General features: G+C 45.7%; 1 protein-coding gene across 5 annotated transcripts in view; it reads right to left on the reverse strand.

The window, feature by feature from the left end:
• Positions 1–1102: 1102 nt before the first annotated feature.
• The window catches only part of LOC126529972 (uncharacterized), a 142076-nt gene continuing 123334 nt past the window's right edge, over positions 1103–19844 (reverse strand). For 4 of the 5 annotated variants that reach the window (XM_055070152.2, XM_072288155.1, XM_072288157.1 and 1 more), the window contains one exon: positions 1103–1490. In XM_055070152.2, the coding sequence (XP_054926127.1) occupies positions 1398–1490 (93 nt within the window). In that variant the 3' untranslated portion in view covers positions 1103–1397. The remainder of the gene's footprint in view (positions 1491–19844) is intronic. The other variant, XM_055070153.2, reaches the window with a different exon arrangement.

The following is a 19844-nucleotide window of genomic DNA, read 5'->3' on the forward strand; positions in this document are numbered from 1 at the left end:
TTTCTCTTCAAAACTTCTCTATCTGCCTTGTAGCGTTACTTATGCCTGTGACGGATCCAGTCGTATCAATCTCTTTCCTTCTTTTTTTTCCCCACCAATACTCTAAACGCCTCTTGCTTATTCTCGACTGCTGACCGGTTGACGCTTCTGGAATGTTTCAAGGCGGGACGTCTTCAACGTCGCTGGTGGCGCTCTGTATTACACCTGAATTCTCACACATCTTCGACGCAACGTTAAGCCTTGCTATGTTTTTAGTGCTTCGCTTTAGGACAAAGTTCACAAGACTATTATTTTTTATTTTTTTTCCATCGAAGCTGCCCAGCTGACGTTGCTTTCAGATTTGAATCACGTTAAATGTGTTGAAGGGATCTAAAAAAGCGCGATTTCGGCCTATTTAGCTTTTTGCATAATATGTGCTCGTAACTTTGTACTACAAACAAGGCAATATGTGGCAATCTATTTGATATTCCCAGCTTTTTTTATTTTTCTAATCCTAGCATTCGAGTCGATTCGAGATTGAGCCATTCAAGCACCCTTAAATTTATTGCAGGCACTGTATACCACCCACATCTTTTGTAGGCTCGTAGACATGCGGTTTTGACTGAAGACGGAGCCAAAACTTCGCAACGACGGGTCCATGAATTTCAGTCGACGCTGGCAACACATTTGTGGGAAGTCAAACAAACCAAATTGTCTCATGTCGGAGTCAGCGTTGTATGGGTCGCAAATGTTAACTTGGAGATGTTTTCATGCTCGTGGACATTAACCGTATAGCGTTGCAAGCTAGCCGGTTTTCCACCAGTACAACGGGTTTTTCACTCACAGAGCCGGCTGCCAGTTCTACCGGGCACCAGCAACGTCATCAGCCGGTCTTCCGGTTCTCCCTAAATCTGCACATTATTGGCTGCATTGCAAGCACCCCATCGGGCATTTATACACAGCAGACAACTTAATTGTCACTAACGAATTCATTCCTATTTCCCTAAATTTTCTTTAATTTCGTAGAGCTCATGTTTTTCGTTGTCAGCTAACTACCGCGTATTGTGGTGTTGTTCGCAGACCGTTAATGTGCTTTACGAATAAAGTATTCGAGACAAGAACATGACGATGTACAAAGCTTTATACGCATCCTTTCCATAAGTTTCAATCATGCAACGATTGTAATATGCTATCACCACTTTATTATGTCTTCGTTTTGTTTGTGTTTTATTGTAGTACGTAAAAAGAAATTACGCTCCTTTTATCAGTGCCGTTTTTTTTTTTGGCCTTGGCAAATGGGGCAACCCTAACTGGCAGCAAATCTCGAACGTTGCGTGCTTAAACAAGACAGCGCTGCGGTGGTCTCAGCATGTAACACGATGAAACGTTGCTAAAGCAATGGCTGTCTCAAGGTCAGGTCACAGCAGGTGCCTTGTTCGCCGCCGAAGTGCTGTGCTTATCGGAGGCTTGCCAACCAGGGAATGGTGCATGGCGGTGGCCAGGCCGCTGGGCTAAAACGAAAAAAAGAAAGAACACGCAAGAGAAAAATAAAAGCAAACACTGCAGTTAGACAACGATCACTGCCACCGTTACCCTTTGTACTATCATCTAGCAGGAACTTGATCACGAGCGGAGTAAACACGCATATAAATATGTCGTAATAAACAATCGTTTCGGATGGCGGACGATAGACGAACCAACACACATGACACGGTGCTTGTGAACTAGCGAAATCACATTGGTTGTTAAGGTTAAATCAAGAATAGGAATCGAAGTACATGACCGTCAGTACGTATGTTGCTCTTACTCGCAGTACTTAATTTGTCTATTCCTTACTTAATTATATGTTTTATTCCTATTACACTCAGGGTTTACATACGTTGTAGCAGTTTACAAGATAGGGGTTATATTGTTAGAACTGCACATAAGGTACGGCCCTGTATATATAAAACACGGTTAATATATCAAATGTTGTATGTTACATAACTTTCAAAAATCTGCTTTGAATACTTAGTAAGGTTGAGTCGCCCATTAGTCAGAAAACATTAATGCGGCGTGGAATCGATGCATCTCTCTATATAGAAAGGCAAGTGGTGAGGGACAGGCAGGGAGGCTAACTAGGCTGAGCCCGCTTGGCTAACCTGCACTGGGGAAAGCCCCGCCGTAGTTGCTCAGTGGCTATGGTGTTGGGCTGCTGAGCACGAGGTCGCGGGATCGAATCCCGGCCACGGCGGCCACATTTCGATGGAGGCGAAGTGCGAAAACTCCCGTGGTACTTATATTTAGGTGCGCGTTAAAGAACCCCAGGTGGTCAAAATTTTCGGAATCCTCCACTACGGCGTGCCTCATAATCAGAAAGTGATTTTGGCACGTAAAACCCCACAATTCTTTTTTTTTTTTTTTTGCACTGGGGAAAAGGGACACCAAGATGACAAGGGGGAGAGAAGTTTGCAGTGTGTACGGAAGCCCGGGCAATGGTGCGTTCGTCATTCGGTTCACTGTGAGCGGTCGTGTAGGCTGGTGCATCTTAAAGAACGCAGCAGCGCTTTTGTGGCTTTCCACATCGCAAACACACGAGCCCACAGGCCCCGGTTCCTCTCTTCTGTTACTGTCATGTAAGTGTCCCTAAAACAGCCGAAATTGCAAGCCATCCCATCTTCGTACGAAAGGAAGCCGCACGGGAAGTGCTTCATGGTTTCTTATGCAGGGGCCACATCTGTTGCAATTGGAACTGTCCGCCATTTCAATTCGGAATGAGTAGACCTAGAAGGTCTACTCATTCTGGCAGGCCATACACACGATAGTAGTTATCGGGTGACAAGCAGATGGTTGCATTCCCACGATGTTTTCGGAAGTAGCGAATGGGAGTACGTAACCGCGTTTTGGCGTGCTATGATCACATTATAAAGATAATCTATACACGCAGAAATGTAATGGGCAGGTAATGGTACGCGTCACAGGAGGTGTTCATTATCATCATAAACGCCATGAAATAGGCGAATGCGAAAGGGCTTACGGCTACTAGCCGTAAACTCTCCCGCCTTGAGCTACTTCATAACGTTACTAGAGGCCGGAAGGGGGATGTTGGGACGAGTTTCGTATTAGTTACCGTGGCAGTTCGATGATAATTAGACAGGAGGAGGCAATCCGAACGATTATTCACGCTCTCTAATATTTAATGAGATATTCGTGATACTGTCTATGGTGCGTGATACCGCAGGTGCAGAGTGTGTGGTCAGTGTTGCGATGCAGCCACACCGAACGTATTTCTCAAGTACACAGTACACATTCGCTACAACAAACTCATCAAGATAGGAAGTGGACGTCGTTGCTTATTTTATAAATACGCTGAGCCCCTACAACAGTAACAGAAGTGCGGGAAGTTAAATGTAAAAGTTCGGAAGCTTGCAAAACGAAATTCTGTCAAACGCCTTTAGAACAAAGTGCTTGAGTCTTTCCAAATTCATCATAAAGGTGACTTCGTTATAAAGATCGCGCACCGCCAGAGCAGGCTAAGCGCGCTCAACCGGACAAAACCTTTATTGAACATAAATTCAAGAAGGACTTCGTGAAATATGGCGCCACTTTCCTTTCTTCTTTTTCTTTTTTTGAGCACTTTGGCGCAATACGCGGCTGCAGCTGACTTCAGAGGTTGATGGGATGCTTCGCCGCCAAACGCGAAAGCGAAGAGATGTAAAGATGAAGATCGTCGAATCTCGCTATCGAGCCCCTCGCTATCGGAATTCTTGGTTCGTTTACCGCCTGTTCACCAGTCGTGCCTTCGTTGCCATTCGCGTCCTATCCGCTGGCGGTGAAGTGCAACAAAGTGCCGAAGGGCCAATGTCAAAAAATTTCCAAAGTGTTCTTAGCACCTAAGAAACGGGAAGGCGAAAGCCTTGTAAAGCCTACAATGATTCACGTTAATCCACTTTATTCCACCTCAATACAACGTGATCCTCTTTAATCCGCACTAATCGATTTTAACCCACGCTCCTCCACCGTCCTACTCGTTAATTCACTTTAAACCACCTCAATCCAACCTAATCTCCTTTTATCCACCTTAGTCGAACTTAATCCACCATAATACACCTTAAACTTCCTTAATACACCATAAACTACCTTAATCCGCCCTAATTCACCCTTTTCTACTTTAATCCACATTAATCCAACCACTGATCAATCGTTAATTAAATTTGCTAATCAATCATAATCTCTTATACACGGCTAGACATGTTTTTGTTCAATTCTGGCCTTCCTTGAGTCACGTGATATTATGTGTACCTCAGAACGCGACCTTGAAACAGAGATCTAAGGCTTTCTCCTCAAAATCCCTGGGCATCAAAGTAAAGAACATGCAAGCGCTGTTTTTACCAACACGACGACCATGCTCCGCCTTCGACAAGTTTTCTCGAGTGCTGAACACAAATGAATTCAGTTTTCAAATTACCGGCTTTACCATACTACAGCTCAACATCGGGATGTGGCATGGTGAACTGCACAAACACTCGGGATGAAGGCCAAAAGACTGAAGAAACAGTGCTTAGTGACGCTTACTACTAAGTGACTTGAACTGTGGCGACCTCGTTGACGAAAAAAAAAATGCGTTGCAGATCCAGAGCACATGCTGCAATCTATATGAAGCAATTTTTGTGAAGCGCGAAATTAAATCACGTACAACTAACAGCGGTGCGTACCATTGTGTTATCTTTCATCACACGCAACGTGCAACCTCATGCAAAGTTTACCCACGAGAAATGTCATGCAACCTTTTTTATTGCGATAACGATTATATGGATATTCCAAGCGTATTTATGCAGTTGGCGTCGGCGTCGCCGTGACGTTCCGTATAAAGTCCAAGGGCAATAACACCGTCGCCGCGCGCCCTACGGTGTATGTCCGAGTGAAAGCGTGCGAGGGTAGTCGACGATCGCGGCTCAATCTCGCCCGCGCGAAAAGGACGAAGGCGAAGAACAAGCGCGCCGTCTTCGCTCGCGCGTGAGGCACCCAACGTTGCGAGGCGCCGGGGGGAAGGGAGGGAGAGGGGCGGCCTTTTACTCCGTCTACAGCTGCGCATGTGGCGGCTACGCGTGGCCGCGCGGCCGTACCTTGCGAGCGATCTGCGTTGGGGGTGGAGTCTAGTTGCGTCGGCGGCTCGTATAGCTTCGTGCGTGCTGTGTCCTCGGCGCTCGCTCTGCGCTGAAGTGATAGACCGCAGGAATGCCATTTCGCTCGCTGCAGCTGCCGCGTTTCCTCACACTAGCGTTTTGACAGCGAGTGTGCGCAGTCATCGAGTGTGATGTGCTCATGTTTGTTGTGCGCGCTGGCACCGTGCTTATTACTTTAGTTAGCAAACGAATGCTTACAAGCTGATACGGCCGCCAAAAGCAGTATCCTTTCTTCAAACGGATGTCTGCTAATTTGCTATCGCAATCGATGCTTCGCCTTTCGGGCGAAACTGCTTCTTTTCTGTTTGGTCACTACACCACTCACAAGGTTTGCCGAAATTAAAGACTACCAGATGGTCGCACCGTGTGAGACGTCTACGCAGCGATGTCCCGGTGATTATGGCGATGTATGACGCTTGCCGATGGGAAGTTTGGTGATGACAAGCGAATGCTCAAAAGAAGTATGACACATATCTAGCCAAGGTTAAAGAGCGTGTACTTCTTCTGTCACAGAGGGCACATTCTGGAGGATTCGCCAACAGCAGGCACACACACATCGGCACATATCAAATTGATAAAGCGATGGAAATCATGTAAACCAAGGAATCTATTGAACATAATGCGCCATTCCATTAGCAGGTCGCTGTGCTTTTGAGATACCTGCCAGGCGACATTATTGAAGCGACAGTTTCTTTACCTGCCCTACCGGCTTCGACGTGGCTGTTTGCTGGGACGCTCAGTATTCCGGGTGATAGATTTGTTGATATACACACGGAAGTGTTGTGTGGTTGACTGGTATCGCACACAGCGAACACCGGCACTGGATGTGTGAACCGAGATGGCCCGGGGCTTCAGGTGAAGTACGAGAGCGCAGACGCGAGCTCCGGCACAAGCACGCCGTCGACACGTCGTTGCCGTCATAACCGTCTTTTAGTCATGTTGTCGTTATCATGCCTCCGTTGTCACGCAGTCATTATCATTCTGTCATCGTCATTCCTTTATATCGTCCTGCAGTCACAGATTGTCTACCAAGTGGACATCTCTAAATTGCCTGAGTTTTCCAGGTTTTCCCTGAGTACCTTTGCGAAATTCCCTGGGTGACACAGAACTTCGTTTTATGTCAACACGGGCTGACACCATGTCGCCCAATGCTTTCACTGTTAAAAAAGCATGTTAAAAAATAAAGAAACGACTTAATCCAATTTGAATATTGCGTAGTGTTTATTTTATTCAGAAAGAAAACAGAAGGGAGGGGTTAGTAGAATGCACATCGAAGAAAATATCTTCGAAAAAAAAATGGTAAAACCCATTGCAAATCGAGTCTAACATTCTCAAATACGAATAAAATGGACATGCATACAGAAACAACTATTTCCGAACATGAGCTATTTCTAACAAGAGCAAGCTGTAGAGCGAACAGCGCGGGTTCCTCACAAATTGCCCGAAGAAGACCGGCAAGTCGTTATGATGCTCCGGTCTCTGATGAATACCCTTCGAATACTCCTAAATAACCTGCACACTCCGTCAGCGCGAAGTGCAATGCAAGTTCTGGATGCTCTCAATTCAGTACTTGCAACTCTTGAGTAAGCATCATGGCTCACCCGCATCATTATACTCACACTGAAGTCAGAACGGCTGGGGTTTAGCTTAAAATATACTGCCACGTACTGCAACGTACTGCTGACGCCTTGGTCTTCACTGGTAACTTCAACGTGCATCACCAGCTATGAACCACCAAGATTGACGGCAGCCTAACGTATCGACGGAGCACTTGCTTTGACTTGACTGATTTCCAAGCACTTTGCTGCGTGCACAGACAGTGTTCCCTCTATCCCGCTTTCTTTCTTTCTGTTCCCCCTTTCCCTTCCCCCAGTGTAGGGTAGCAAACCGGACGCTCGTCTGGTTGACCTCCCTGCCTTTCCTCTCTTTGCTATCTCTCTCTCTTGTCACAAGTGCGATTCTCTCTCAACAGCTGGTAAGTCAACCTCAACTGTCCTGACATAGGCTGAAGCAAGACAGCAAGATGGGCGAGTCGGTTAGCATTCATCGTTTTCTTGGTAACAGTGCAAAGAGACGCGGAGAAAATGAAGAAACACAACAACACGGGCACTCATGTTGTCGTGTTTCTTCAGTTTCTCCGCGTCCCTTTGCGCTGTTACCAAGAGAACGATGTGCCCTAATAACCTCTAAGCCCGGGCACAACGCCTCAGTGTTGTGTTTCACTGCTTTCAACAGCTTATTTGGGTTTCGATAGAGGGACACTTGCATCTCGGCTTCAGCCAACGCTTCGCCTTTTGTGCTCACGCTGCTTCAAAGAAAAGGCGGCATAGTTCCTTTCCCGATCATTCCTCAATGCGCAGGTCCTTTCTGTTCTCGTCCTCCTTCCGCCGCGCGTTCGCCCCACGGACCATTTGAAGCATCCTCTTGGTCAGTTGTGTAGTCAACGCCCAATTTTTTTGGACTGCTTGGGGCCGCGAAGACGTCCGGAAAATTGGACAGTTCGAAAAAAATGAATGCATATCTTTCACTGCCCTTAAGAGTCGCGGAACGAGTGAACAACAGCCTTTCCACTCTTCGCTCGCAGTTCCCATAAAAGAAGGGGTCGGGCATAGGGAAAGGTGGCGTGAGAAGGCGAAGAAACGCTACTACTACAGACAGGACAGCGGTTGCCGGCAAACGGGAAAAATTTTAATTCAAGGTACGGTACCGTGCGTTTGTGCTATTTCTGAAAAATAAACGCATGCAACTTAGTCAAGCGGACAGCTTGCACAGGGCGTGCAGAAACAGAGCCGCATTAAAGCACGCCGTAGGGTCTAGGCGACACTGCGGAAGCGGTGACACCTCATATCAACACTTCTGTGGCCGCCGCAGTAGCTTTGCGGGTATGGTTTTGCTCAAAGTCGCGGGTTCGATCCTGAACCGCGGCAGCCACATTTTGACGAGGGCGAAATACAAAGAAACGCTCGTGCACTTAGATTTACGGGTACGTTAACAAACACTTCGGTGTTAAAATTAATCCGGAGTCCATCACTATACGGCGTGCCTCTTAATTTTGACACATACAACACCATATTACAATTAAAATTTGATACTTTTGTCACGATTCAATGTGCCACGTCTCAGAAGTTATGAAGTATGGCGCACAACAACGTCTCAACCAAACACCTTCCTCCGTGTGTTCTCTGTATTACGCAGACAAGCAGGAATGGTGCACGCTAGGTAACGTTTAACACCAATTGACCACTCTCGTGTTGGGCTAAACGTCGAAGAAATCAAACATTCGCTGTCAACACCACCGCTAATTATTGTCAATCAAAGCGAACATAGAAAGCTTCGCTTACATTGATTCCCACAGTGCGTGGGATCTGCATAATTTTTAATTTTCCGGATAAGGGCTGACAGATCGGCCACGGGTCGGGCCAGCCTACAGCCGGTGCTGCGGCGAGAAGTAGCGTCCTGGCAACGGCGAACAGGATAGTCGTCGAGGTGTCCAATGAGTGGCGGCGAGATTGTCGGCGACGTCACGAGAGCTGCGGCCTGTTAGCGGGCGAGGTGCGTTGACGGCGAATCCTCGAAGTCCAATCTCGCGCGATGTGCGACGACGGCAGATACAGCCCACTTTTCCTCAGTGACAGCAAAGCGGGCGGTGGTCGAGAGCACGCCAAACGTCCGTCTTCCGTGGGTACAGCTCTTTCGAGGCTATTAAGACACAGCTCACAGACTTCACCGTTCTTGTTCACGCAAGACCTGCGGCTTCGCTTTGTTTCATGACAGACGCGTCAGACGTGGCTGTTGGAGCCGCCTCAAAATAATGCGTTGACGGATCGTGGCAAAGCCTAGCGTTCTTTTCGCGCAAGCTCTCCTCCACCGAAAGCAATTACAGCACTTTCGGGCGCGAACTCATAGCTACATGGCTGTGCGTCACTTCAGGCATTTCCTCTAAGCTCGAGATTTCTTCATTGCCACGGACCACAAACCGTTGATGCTTCTTTTATGGGGTTTTACGTGCCAAAACCACTTTCTGATTATGAGGCACGCCGTAGTGGAGGACTCCGGAAATTTCGACCAACTGGGGTTCTTTGACGTGCACCTAAATCTAAGTACACGGGTGTTTTCGCATTTCGCCCCCATCGAAATGCGGCCGCCGTGGCCGGGATTCGATCCCGCGGCCTCGTGCTCAGCAGCCCAACACAACCGTTGATGTTTGCCATCAAATCTGCCAGTAGCAAGTTTTCACCCCGTGAAAGTCGTCACCGCGGAATTCACGACTGATATCCGGCACGTGCAAGGATCTGCGAACGCTGCCGCCGATGCGCTCTCTCGCCTAACACTGTCCGTATCTTGCACCGCATCGCCGACTGTCGATTTCACTGCCCTGGCTGCAGCACAAGCACAAGAGGCAGAGAGATCCCTGAGCTTCGCTTGGCCCCTGGAACGCTCTAGTTTCGAGAAGTTACCCTCCCGTCCTCCACTGTTCCCATTCTCTCACATTGGAGCTCGGCCTTCTCCTTAAGAAGCTTTAGCTCGGGTGCTCATCTAAATACATGCAAATACGTTTTTCTCGGCAACCACTACACCAAATTTGACCAGGCTTAATGCATTTAAAATAAAAACTTAAATTCTACTCACTTTTCGTTTCGATTTTTTCATTTAGGTTGTCAGTTCTTTATTAAAAATTGGAAAAAATCACAAATTTTCTGAAAACGAAACTATCAAGTTTAACACTCTGTGACTCAACAATGAAAAATAACATCGCAATTCAGCGAATTGCATCTAATAGTACATTTACAGCGCACAAAAATGATATGTTACACATGAATCTAAAAAAAAATTGGTATTATGGAAATTCGGCTTTTGCAGAACCTTTGTACATAACGTAACCAGTTCATGTAAGATACAAACTGACATATCAAATTTGTCCGCTTTGACTGTTATAATAGATGCCGCTTACAGAACCGCGATATCTGTTCTTGATGCAGATCTATTAGCTTTAAACGTTGTGCTTCTATTTTTTTTCGAGCTTTCGAATTTTTCAGGCTATTTAAACAAAATTCAGACCCTAAATCGTAATTCCGTTTCCAACAGACACTAGAATTTAACTTTCTCAAGTGCAACAAATTTCAAGAAAAACGATCGAGGATTTATCTCAGAAAAGTGTTTCTACGTTTTACATGTACTTGAATAGGCCGCGTCGGAGTTAGGCCCGAGCTAAAGCTTCCTCTTAAACAATTTATCGAGGTTTCAAATACATGAATAATAACGGCATTGTCATTGCCAAAGATGCTGCAAACGAATTCTTGAATGCTACACACTGTCAAAACAAGTAAAATACGTATTTTTTCATAAAAGAATGTACTCGTATGTGCCAAAAATTGTGCCCAGAATACCTGATGTCAACGCTTCCATGTTTCTTGCCTATCTAATAAGTAAAGAAAATATCACACGAACATTAGAACTATATCAGTTAAAATTAAATTAAATTATGGGGTTTTACGTGCCAAAACCACTTTCTGTTATGAGGCACGCCGTAGTGGAGGACTCCAGAAATTTAGACCACCTGGGGATCTTTAACGTGCACCTAAATCTAGGTACACGGGTGTTTTCGCATTTCGCCCCCATCGAAATGCGGCCGCCGTGGCCGGGATTCGATCCCGCGACCTCGTGCTCAGCAGCCCAACACCATAGCCACTGAGCAACCACGGCGGGTAACTGTATCAGTTCGAAACCAGCAAACCAGTGCATGCCACTGATATGAAAAATGTAAAGGCCATGTAATGCACAAGTTGATGACAAATGTGCTAATGAAACTTTGTCATTCAAGAACCTTGTTTACATTCTTGTGCATATGCAACGGCCAGTGAAAAATCTCGATGACTCTGTCATTTGTCCGAATGTATTACGCAGGAGCAGTCGTGTGTCCGGTCGTGTGTCGTGAGTAATTGCATCGAAATTATAGTCGCAACAGAGAGCACGTATACAAAGCAGGAGTTCTTGATAATATACGAGGGCGAGTCAAATGAAAGTGAGCCAATGCAAATATATGACAAACGGGGTACTCTACTTAAAAGTAGTCTCCATGAGCATTTGGACATTTGTCCCATTGACTAACGAGTCGCGTGATTTCAGTCTCATAAAACTCCTTGAGTTGCTGCTTCAAAAAATATGCAACTGATTCTTTCACGTCACCGTCCGGCTCGAATCTGGTTCCCTTGAGCTGTTTCTTCAGGTGCCCAAAAATGTGGAAGTCGCGAGGCGACAGACCTGAGGTGTATGGCGGATGTTGCAGCGTTTCTCACTTCAACTTTTCCAGTTTTGTATTAACCGCATCAGCGACACGGGGACGGGAATTGTCGTGGAATAAGATGACCCCGTTCGTCAATTTTCCAAGTTGTTTGTTCTTGACTGCGACATGCAGCCGATCCGACGTTTCACAATATCGGAAACAATTGATAATCTTTCAAGATCTAGCAAATTCTATCAGCAAAGGTGCCTGACGATCGAAAAAAAGTAAACAACACCTTTCCGGCGGTAATGACGGCCTTTGCGTTTTCTGGGGGTGGTGAATTCGAATGTTTCCACTGTAAGCTTTGCCGTCGTGATTCAGGCTCGTAGTAGTGGCACCATGGTTTGTCCCCAATCACAGTTGCAGACAAGAAGTCGTCACCCTCATTATGATACCGGATCAGATGAGTAAAGACAGCGCCGAACTTCTCCGTCTTCTGGCGGTGGTTCAAAATCTTGGCCATCCATTGCGCGCACAAGAGCCGATAACCGAGATGTTCATGAATTATGGCGTGAACCGAACCGCGACTGATATCCACATGCTCTGCCAGTTCATCGATGCTTATCCTCCGTTCTTGTCTCATCAGATCATCAAGCTTTGGAATTTTATTGGGGGTGATTGCACGATGGCTTTGGTCCGGTCTTGGATCGTCTTTGCAACTTTCACGTCCTCCTTTGAACCGTTTACTCCAACACTTCACAGTGGCCAATGAAATGAAATGTTCAACGAACACGGCAGCCATACGGCGACTAATTTCTTTTTGGGAAACACCTTCAGCTGTCAAACACCTCACGGCACCACGCTGCTCAACTTCTGGAGCATTCATCACGTCACGCAACCATGTTCAACCCAGTGCATGAGAGCATTAAAGAACATTGATCCTCACACCTGCGTGTCACTTTTGTAAATGACAGATGCCTGTGTGCTACGCGCATGCCTCGCAGATAATGAACCGAACCATTATTGCGCGGGGTGGGTAGGCAAACTTTCATTTCACTCGCCCTCGTACATAATAAATACGAAGATACAATTGAATATATCTATATACAAATGCAAAGATACAGCTTTATAAAGGGCAAAAAGTGTCACTAGAAACAAAGTTCACTGCACGTACACACAAAACCTGGAAACAAGATATTTAAGTATACACATAAATATCCAATAGATCTACCTAAGAAAAAGTCACTGTACAAAGTCGCAGACAAGGCAAATGAACACGTTGCGCAATCACAGATTCACAGAATCGTAGATCCCGCCCCCATTCCATCCATTCTCCCCGATGTATCGCGCGCGACGGAAGGCGGCGCGCTTGCTCCCCGCTTTTCTCCTTTGCGCACTAAAGACTTAGCCACCATCGTTGGCTCACCCATTCAACCCTTAAAGTCAAAGTAGCAAAAATAAATAGGAACGTAGTTACCTTGGCTGGCTATAGTGTCTTGATATGGATGCTTTGGCGTAGGTGAAAAAAATGTTGATATTGTTTAATATGACATGACGGCACGAATGAACCACCACAACGCTTCGTCTCATCGGAGCTCGCTGCGTGCTTTGTCAACTTGATTGATTGATTTATTGGTTGATTCTTTATTGGTTTATCTTGCCTGATAGTGTGTTGGTTAGGCTTGTCTCGTTGTATGTTCCGATGTAAGACTTTAGAAAAGTCAATGCATCTTTGGCGTCCAATGTTTTTAGCTACATTAAACCCACAAAGTTCCACAATTGAAAATCTGAAGCACAACTTTGGAAATGTCAATGCACCTTTCGCATCAAAAGTTATGAGAACTTATACCCATAAAATTTCGGAATTGACATCCATGCGCTCCGTTGATTCCGCGGCCTCCGCGACATGCCACGGTGAGCCCTTTCGCCATTTAAGCCCCCTTGAAATTTGGTGCTCGGATGGGGCTCCTTGCGTTATGTGACTCCTGGTGCATAGGCGTTGCCACGAAATCCAGCCCGAGTTCGCAATGTTCGCGGTGAAATGTCTTTTCGAGCGTGAAAAGGGCATTCTAGACAAAATCCAGGATGATTTCCGGCGCCGGAGGCTGCTTTGGTGGGCCGTGCATGGACAGCACGAAAAAATTTCAGGGGGGGGGGAGGCTGTATTTAAAAGTGTTGGTGTGAGCAAGAAAGACCGATAAGTTTGAGTGATTGCTGTTCCTCATGATTAGGTCTTTGCACGGGTCAGATATGTGTTGGGGGAAGCATAATGTGGAGAGTAAAATAGAGAGTGTAGAAGTTTCAGGGAAAGAGGGGTTAAACCGAGCATATGCAGACGAGCTGACAGTGAAAACATTCTGTCATAGCGGCGGTATCTGAAACGAACCGCCTTTTTCTCAACAGATTCAATTTTGTGGATGTCCCAAATTTTGTAAGGGTTCAATATGGTAGCCGCATGCTCAAGAATAGATATTACAAGTGTTTTGTATGTAATGAGTTTAGTTTCTTTCGCGGCAGCACGTAGGGTCCTGGACAGGTAACCAAGTTTTTTTAGTGCTTTGTTGCAAGTTGTTAGAATATGTTCTGACCAGGATAACCTTGGAGTGAAAAGGAGTCCTAAATACTTATATTCATATGCGCGCGGCACAAAAGTGAACTTATAGGAGTAATTGAAATATGAGCAATTAGCATGCTTGTGAAAGGACATGATGACTGTTCTTTTTAAAGTTAATATTCATGTGTCAGAGTTCGCACCATTCACAAAAACTTATAAAAGATTGATTCAGAATGTTATGATCGTTAGGTGTAGAAATGAGATTGTAGAGAACGGAGTCGTCAGCGTAAAGCCCAATTTTTACTGAAACAGAGTTTGGAATGTGGTTACTATAAAGCAAAAAAAAAGCAATGGCCTTAAAATAGAGCCTTGGGGTACTCCGGAAAATACTGATGCGTCAGGAGAGTTGAATGAATTAAAACAAACATACTGTGAACGATCATAAAGAAAACTACGGATCCAGTCAACAAGAAGAGGGTTATTAAGGATAAGGCTTAGTTTATGTAATAGTTTAGGGTGTGGTACAGTATCAAAGCTTTGTAGAAATCAATGAAGAGCGCATCTACTTGATGACCTAAATCAAGAGCAATACTGATGTCATGTGTAAATTCAGTTAATTGAGTCACTGTGCTAAACCACTACGAAATCAATGCTGAGCGCTGCATAAAATGTTATTACACACGAGAAAAGTGATAATGTGTTTATAAATTATGTGTTCAAGGAGTTTGCATGTATGAGAAGTTAAAGAAATGGGTCTATAATTTAGAAAACATTGTTTCTGCCAAGATTTGAACAGTGGAATGACTCTAGCGCGTTTCCATGAACAAGGAACTGTACAAGTAGATACTGATTTCTCAAAAATCAATGTAAGGCATTGACACGTCCAAGGCGCATAACGATGAAGGAACACATTGTTGACAGTGTCTGGACTGCAGCCTTTTTTGGTGTCAAGATTCAAAATAAGGTTCAGGACTCCTTGCTTACATATTGTAACATTGTTAATTGCACAGGACATGCTAGTTGTCGTGGAACAGGGAGGAATCACGCCATCGTCCTGTGTAAATACAGACTGAAAATATTCATTGAATGCTTTAGTAATCGCTCCAGGATCACTTATTTCGGAATCATCTAATAGAAATGTCTCGGTAGTGTTTTTCATAGGCGAAATTGAGCTCCAAAATTTTCGTGGGTTATCTTTAATTACATTAGGTAGAGTGAACTGATAATAGAAGTTTTTTGACGGAGTTCTTCCTTCCTAAAGCGAAATTGGTCATTTGTTTCAGCATTCATGTGGCGCTTCCGACGTGCTCTGGCTACTCGACGCTTCAAATGCAGTATTTCCCTTGTCATCCAAGGAAGGTCAAGATGTTTGTTTTTTTGTTTTTAATGCCACATAGCGCTCTATACAAGTATGAACAATGTTTTCAAAATGGGATACTACAGTATTGATATCACTGGTAGTGCATAACCGGGAAAATCTGTTGAATTAAATGCTTAATGTATCTAATATGGACGTATGATCTGCATGATTCTAAACGTAAAAACTGGTATATTCATAGTGGCGCCTTAAAACTGAAAGATTAATAGTAACGATAACAGCTTTGTGATTAGAAATACCGTCAGTAATCTCACACTCAAAGCCACTTGTAAAGAGCGGTGCATTTCGGAAGATCAAATCTAGTATAGCGGACTCTCTAGTAGGATCAGATACAACTTGTTTCAATCCAAGGCATAGTGAAAATTCAAGCAACTCTCTAGAAAGAGGAACGTTATCACCAGTTACCGATAATGAAGCCCACGAAACATTAGGTACATTGAAGTCCCCAATGCAGATTAAGTTTGAAGAGCCAAAACCGCGCTCTTGGATGAACACGTTAAGGATCGTTGTTTCATTTGAGCCATATGTGGGAGGTCGATAAAACACACTAATGATTACATTCGTTTTATTAATGTACACCTTACACCAGATCGTCTCGATTTCAAGTGGGGATTGTATCACAGAAAACTGTAGGTCAGAGCGCAAAAACAAAGCAACGCCTCCACCTCTGCCCGCTTTTCTGTCTACTCTTAAGACGTTATATCCAGGGGGGGATGGGGGGAGGTTATCTCGCAGTCATAGATGTCGCTATGCAACCAGGTGTCAGTGACACCAATAACATGCGGGGAATGTGATGCCACCAAAGAGGAAACGCTTGCATATTTGTTGGATAGGATTCTTGCATTAACCCTTTGAGGGCAGATTTTTTTCGCCATATGCGACCGCCCAGGGTCGATCATTTAGTGCAGATTCCAATTCTTCTTAGGGACTTATTTCGAAAAAAAATTACCGTGATTTTTCTAAGGTGATCGTAAAGTGAGAAAAAATATTTTGAGTTTGCATATATGTACTCTTCATTCATGAATAACAATAAAAAAAAAGGAAATAAGCTTATAAGAAATAAAAATTTGATGCATCGCTATACACGTAGTTCAAGGCTCTGAAAATGCGCACACGAGAATATTTCGCAAGACTCAAATGTTCCTGCTCTTACACCAATATGTACATCCATTGCGTAATCGAAGTGCGTAGGTGCGCGCACTCAAGCAAACAGCGCTATTGTGTGCCCGTCAAGAAAGGAAAACGTGTGACAAACTTCCGCTAATCTTCATCTTATCGCCAACCAGAGGCAATTAGCTTCCGCGAGCGTCCAAAAATATTATCAGCGGAAACGCATGCACGGCGGCATCCTTCCTATGCGCACGCCTGTGAGCACTGAACGAGCGAGAGACATGTGAGAGACATCTGTGGGCCCCGGGTGCAAGAGGCCAGGGGGGGGGGGGGTGTCATATACGTCTGAAGGACATCCGGAAATTGTCGATATCCTCACCTTCCTCGACTACAACCGGCGGGGGGGGGGGGGTGCGGGGGGGGGGGTGACAGAAGACCTACGGGCCCCGCGGGTGCCAGACGACCTAGCTACGCCACTGCCATAGAGCCAGAATCATCCGCTTGAGTGGCGGAGCGTTTTGTAGGGCCCGGGTCTGTTTCAATATCGCCACTCAGTAGGAGGCTGCTCATGCAGTAAACAAGATCAGCACATACATCAATTAATGCGGAAAGACATTCGTGTGGGCAAGGCATCAGCAATAAGAAGCGGTTGTCAGATCGAATACAATAAGCGTTATTAGGGTGACATACCTGCGTGAAGAAGAGACAACGTTTGAACATCTGGCCAGTATTGCTGCTGCCTTGCCCACTGAAGCCATGAAGCTGTGGCGCGGCTTTTATACTCAATGAAGCCAGCATCGTGGCTGGCACTAGCGGGCCATCCAAGCTGACGTCACCACTGGCAGAGGTCAGTATCTTGTCGAATGCCGGGGTGAACAGACCATGACTACCTTCCAGGGCGGAGATGGACCAGTCATCGCGCGCATGCGGAAACATCAGGGCATGATGACTTGTGAGCGGTGATGCATCCAGGAAGGCCTTTGTCTTTCCGTGACTCCCATCAGAAGCATTGCAGAAACTGCAGCGCTTCCCTTTCTACTAAGGTGCGAGGCCAGACAACATAGAGGGTGTTGGGCCAGAGGGGAGGCCCAACATCTTCTGGGCTGGACTAGTATTGAAGTAAGGGAAGCCAGGAGTGAAATTGATTATGAAGAATGACTGAGAAATATGGAAGATAGTAAATGGGCTGGGAGAGTGTCGAGGTATCTGTACAAGAAAAACATTGATTCACAGTGGAGGAAAAGAACGAGGCAGCTTACCAGCAAGTATGTGGCCTGTAGGGTAGGCAACACAGCAACAAAGAACGTCAAGCGGAAAGTCAGAGAGGCTGAAATAATCTCATGGGTGGCAGCAATGGAAAAGAAACCTGCCATGACTAACTACTTTAGAGGAAAAAACGAAATCAGGAAAGAAACAATTTATGATAACTCAATGGGAAGCTCATTACTTTTCGAAGCGAGATCGAGATGCCTTAGAACACGCACCTATAAAGCGAGATATAAGAAGAAGAAGCATGTGCTTGCTGCGGTAAAGCTAGGGAAACGATGGAGCATGTTTTATTAGAATGTGAAGAGGTCGGCCCAGCGGTCGATTTAGGCTCCACTGGCCTCCTTGAAGCTCTTGGGTTCTGCGAGAGCAGTGGAAAAGTAAACATGTTCGCAATAGAGATTAGCAAGAGGAGATTGGAAGATTGGTGGAAGAAAAGTATGGAAACGACAAAAAAACGGAGACGTACAAAAGCAAAGTTCGCAATAGGGGATCAGGAAATTCGGTTGTGGGTGTTCATAGGTTCTTTTTTTCTTTTTTAACCTAGGTAGGACATTAGGCAGTATAATAGCTGGAGCTTGGTGGAGAAAGATACCGCACCGTTCCAAACGGGACGCTCATAACATCCATCCATCAGATAGAACTGTAGAGAGGAGAAGAGGAGACGGAGAGGGAGGAGAAGAGGCAGTTCCCATACAAGAGAGGGGTAGGTGACGTGAGGAGGCAAGGTAACCCCACTACATACGACAGCGGTTGCGGGGGGACAGGATAAGCTTAAGTTCGAGCAGAGTCCTTCAATGCTTTTTTGAAGGACTCTGGTTCGAGGTACGATACAGTACGTTGCTGATATTTCTGAACAGTAAACGTCATGCAAATATGTCAAGCGCGCAAGCTATGCAGGGCGGGCAGAAACAGAGGCGCATTAATTAAAGCGCACCGCAGCGTCCAGAGACGCTACGGAAGCGGTCGACCGTCGAATCAACACTTCTGTGCTCGTCGCGTCAGCTTTGCGGCTAAGGCATCGCTAGAGGTTCTGGATTTGATCCCAATCGCAGCAGTCGCATTTCGACGAAGGCGAAACAGAAAACGCACGTGCACTTAGATATTGGGACACGTTAAAGGACATCACGGTGTCAAAATTAATCCGGAGTTCGACGTTACGGCGTGCCTCCTAATCCGAGTCTGGTTTTGGCACGTACAGCCCCATAATCCAATTCAAGTTTAATACTTCTGCCACAATGCGATGTGCCATCTGAAGCAATGACAACGATCAACCCTCTCAGAGGTTATAAAATATGGCGCACATCAACGCCTCAAGCAAACACCTCTCCCTGTGTGTTCTGTGTAGTACGCAGACAAACAGCAGTGGTGCACGCAAGCTAATGTTTAGGATCAACTCACCACTCTCGTGCTAGCCTAAACATTGAAAAAATTACGCTTTAGCCGTCAACATCACCGCTAATCATCGTCAATCAAAGCACCCAGCAAGGAAAGCTTCGCTTGCATTGATTCCCACAGTGCGTGGGATCTGCATATTTTTTTGTGCATCCTTTCTTTTCTCTGTTCTTTTTTTATTCTATTTTCTTTTTTTCTTTGTGAAAGCTGGAGTCGTATATGCGGTGTATAAAACTTTGCCGAGCGACGAATATACATCAGGACAGTACTGCGCGAGAAATCAATTTCTTTCGCGCTGATGGCGTCCAGTGCGAGCGGTGCGACCGTCTATTCCAGGCGAGGATAATCAAGGCCAGTGCCGGCGCATGCGTGAAAATTAGACGGTATTGTTCCATGCTGATTTAAACGCGAGTTTGTTGTCTTTCTACAGCTATCCACCGGCTTCGGCCGCGTTCGCTCTGCGCGTAGGGCTGTATTGTGCCTCGCGTAAGGGGCCCTACGTTCCTTGCATCCACGAACAAGTCCGATTCCACATTTACAAAAAAACTATTGCGCCAAGATTGTTCGTGAAATAGAGTACCTGCAGCCAATCCTAATTCTTGACATATTAAACAAGCGAAGGCGGCCCACAGATGGCACAGATTACTTACCACTGAAACGCTCGTGAATTCGGCCCCTGTGCCCGTATTCACCAAGCTTTTCGTCCGCAAGTGCTCTTTGCCATTCGGCGGCCGCCTTCACTAATAATACGTCCAGCATTAGCATTGGCTACAC

This window comes from Dermacentor andersoni, chromosome 5 (assembly GCF_023375885.2).
Source record: "Dermacentor andersoni chromosome 5, qqDerAnde1_hic_scaffold, whole genome shotgun sequence".
Taxonomy (NCBI): domain Eukaryota; kingdom Metazoa; phylum Arthropoda; class Arachnida; order Ixodida; family Ixodidae; genus Dermacentor; species Dermacentor andersoni.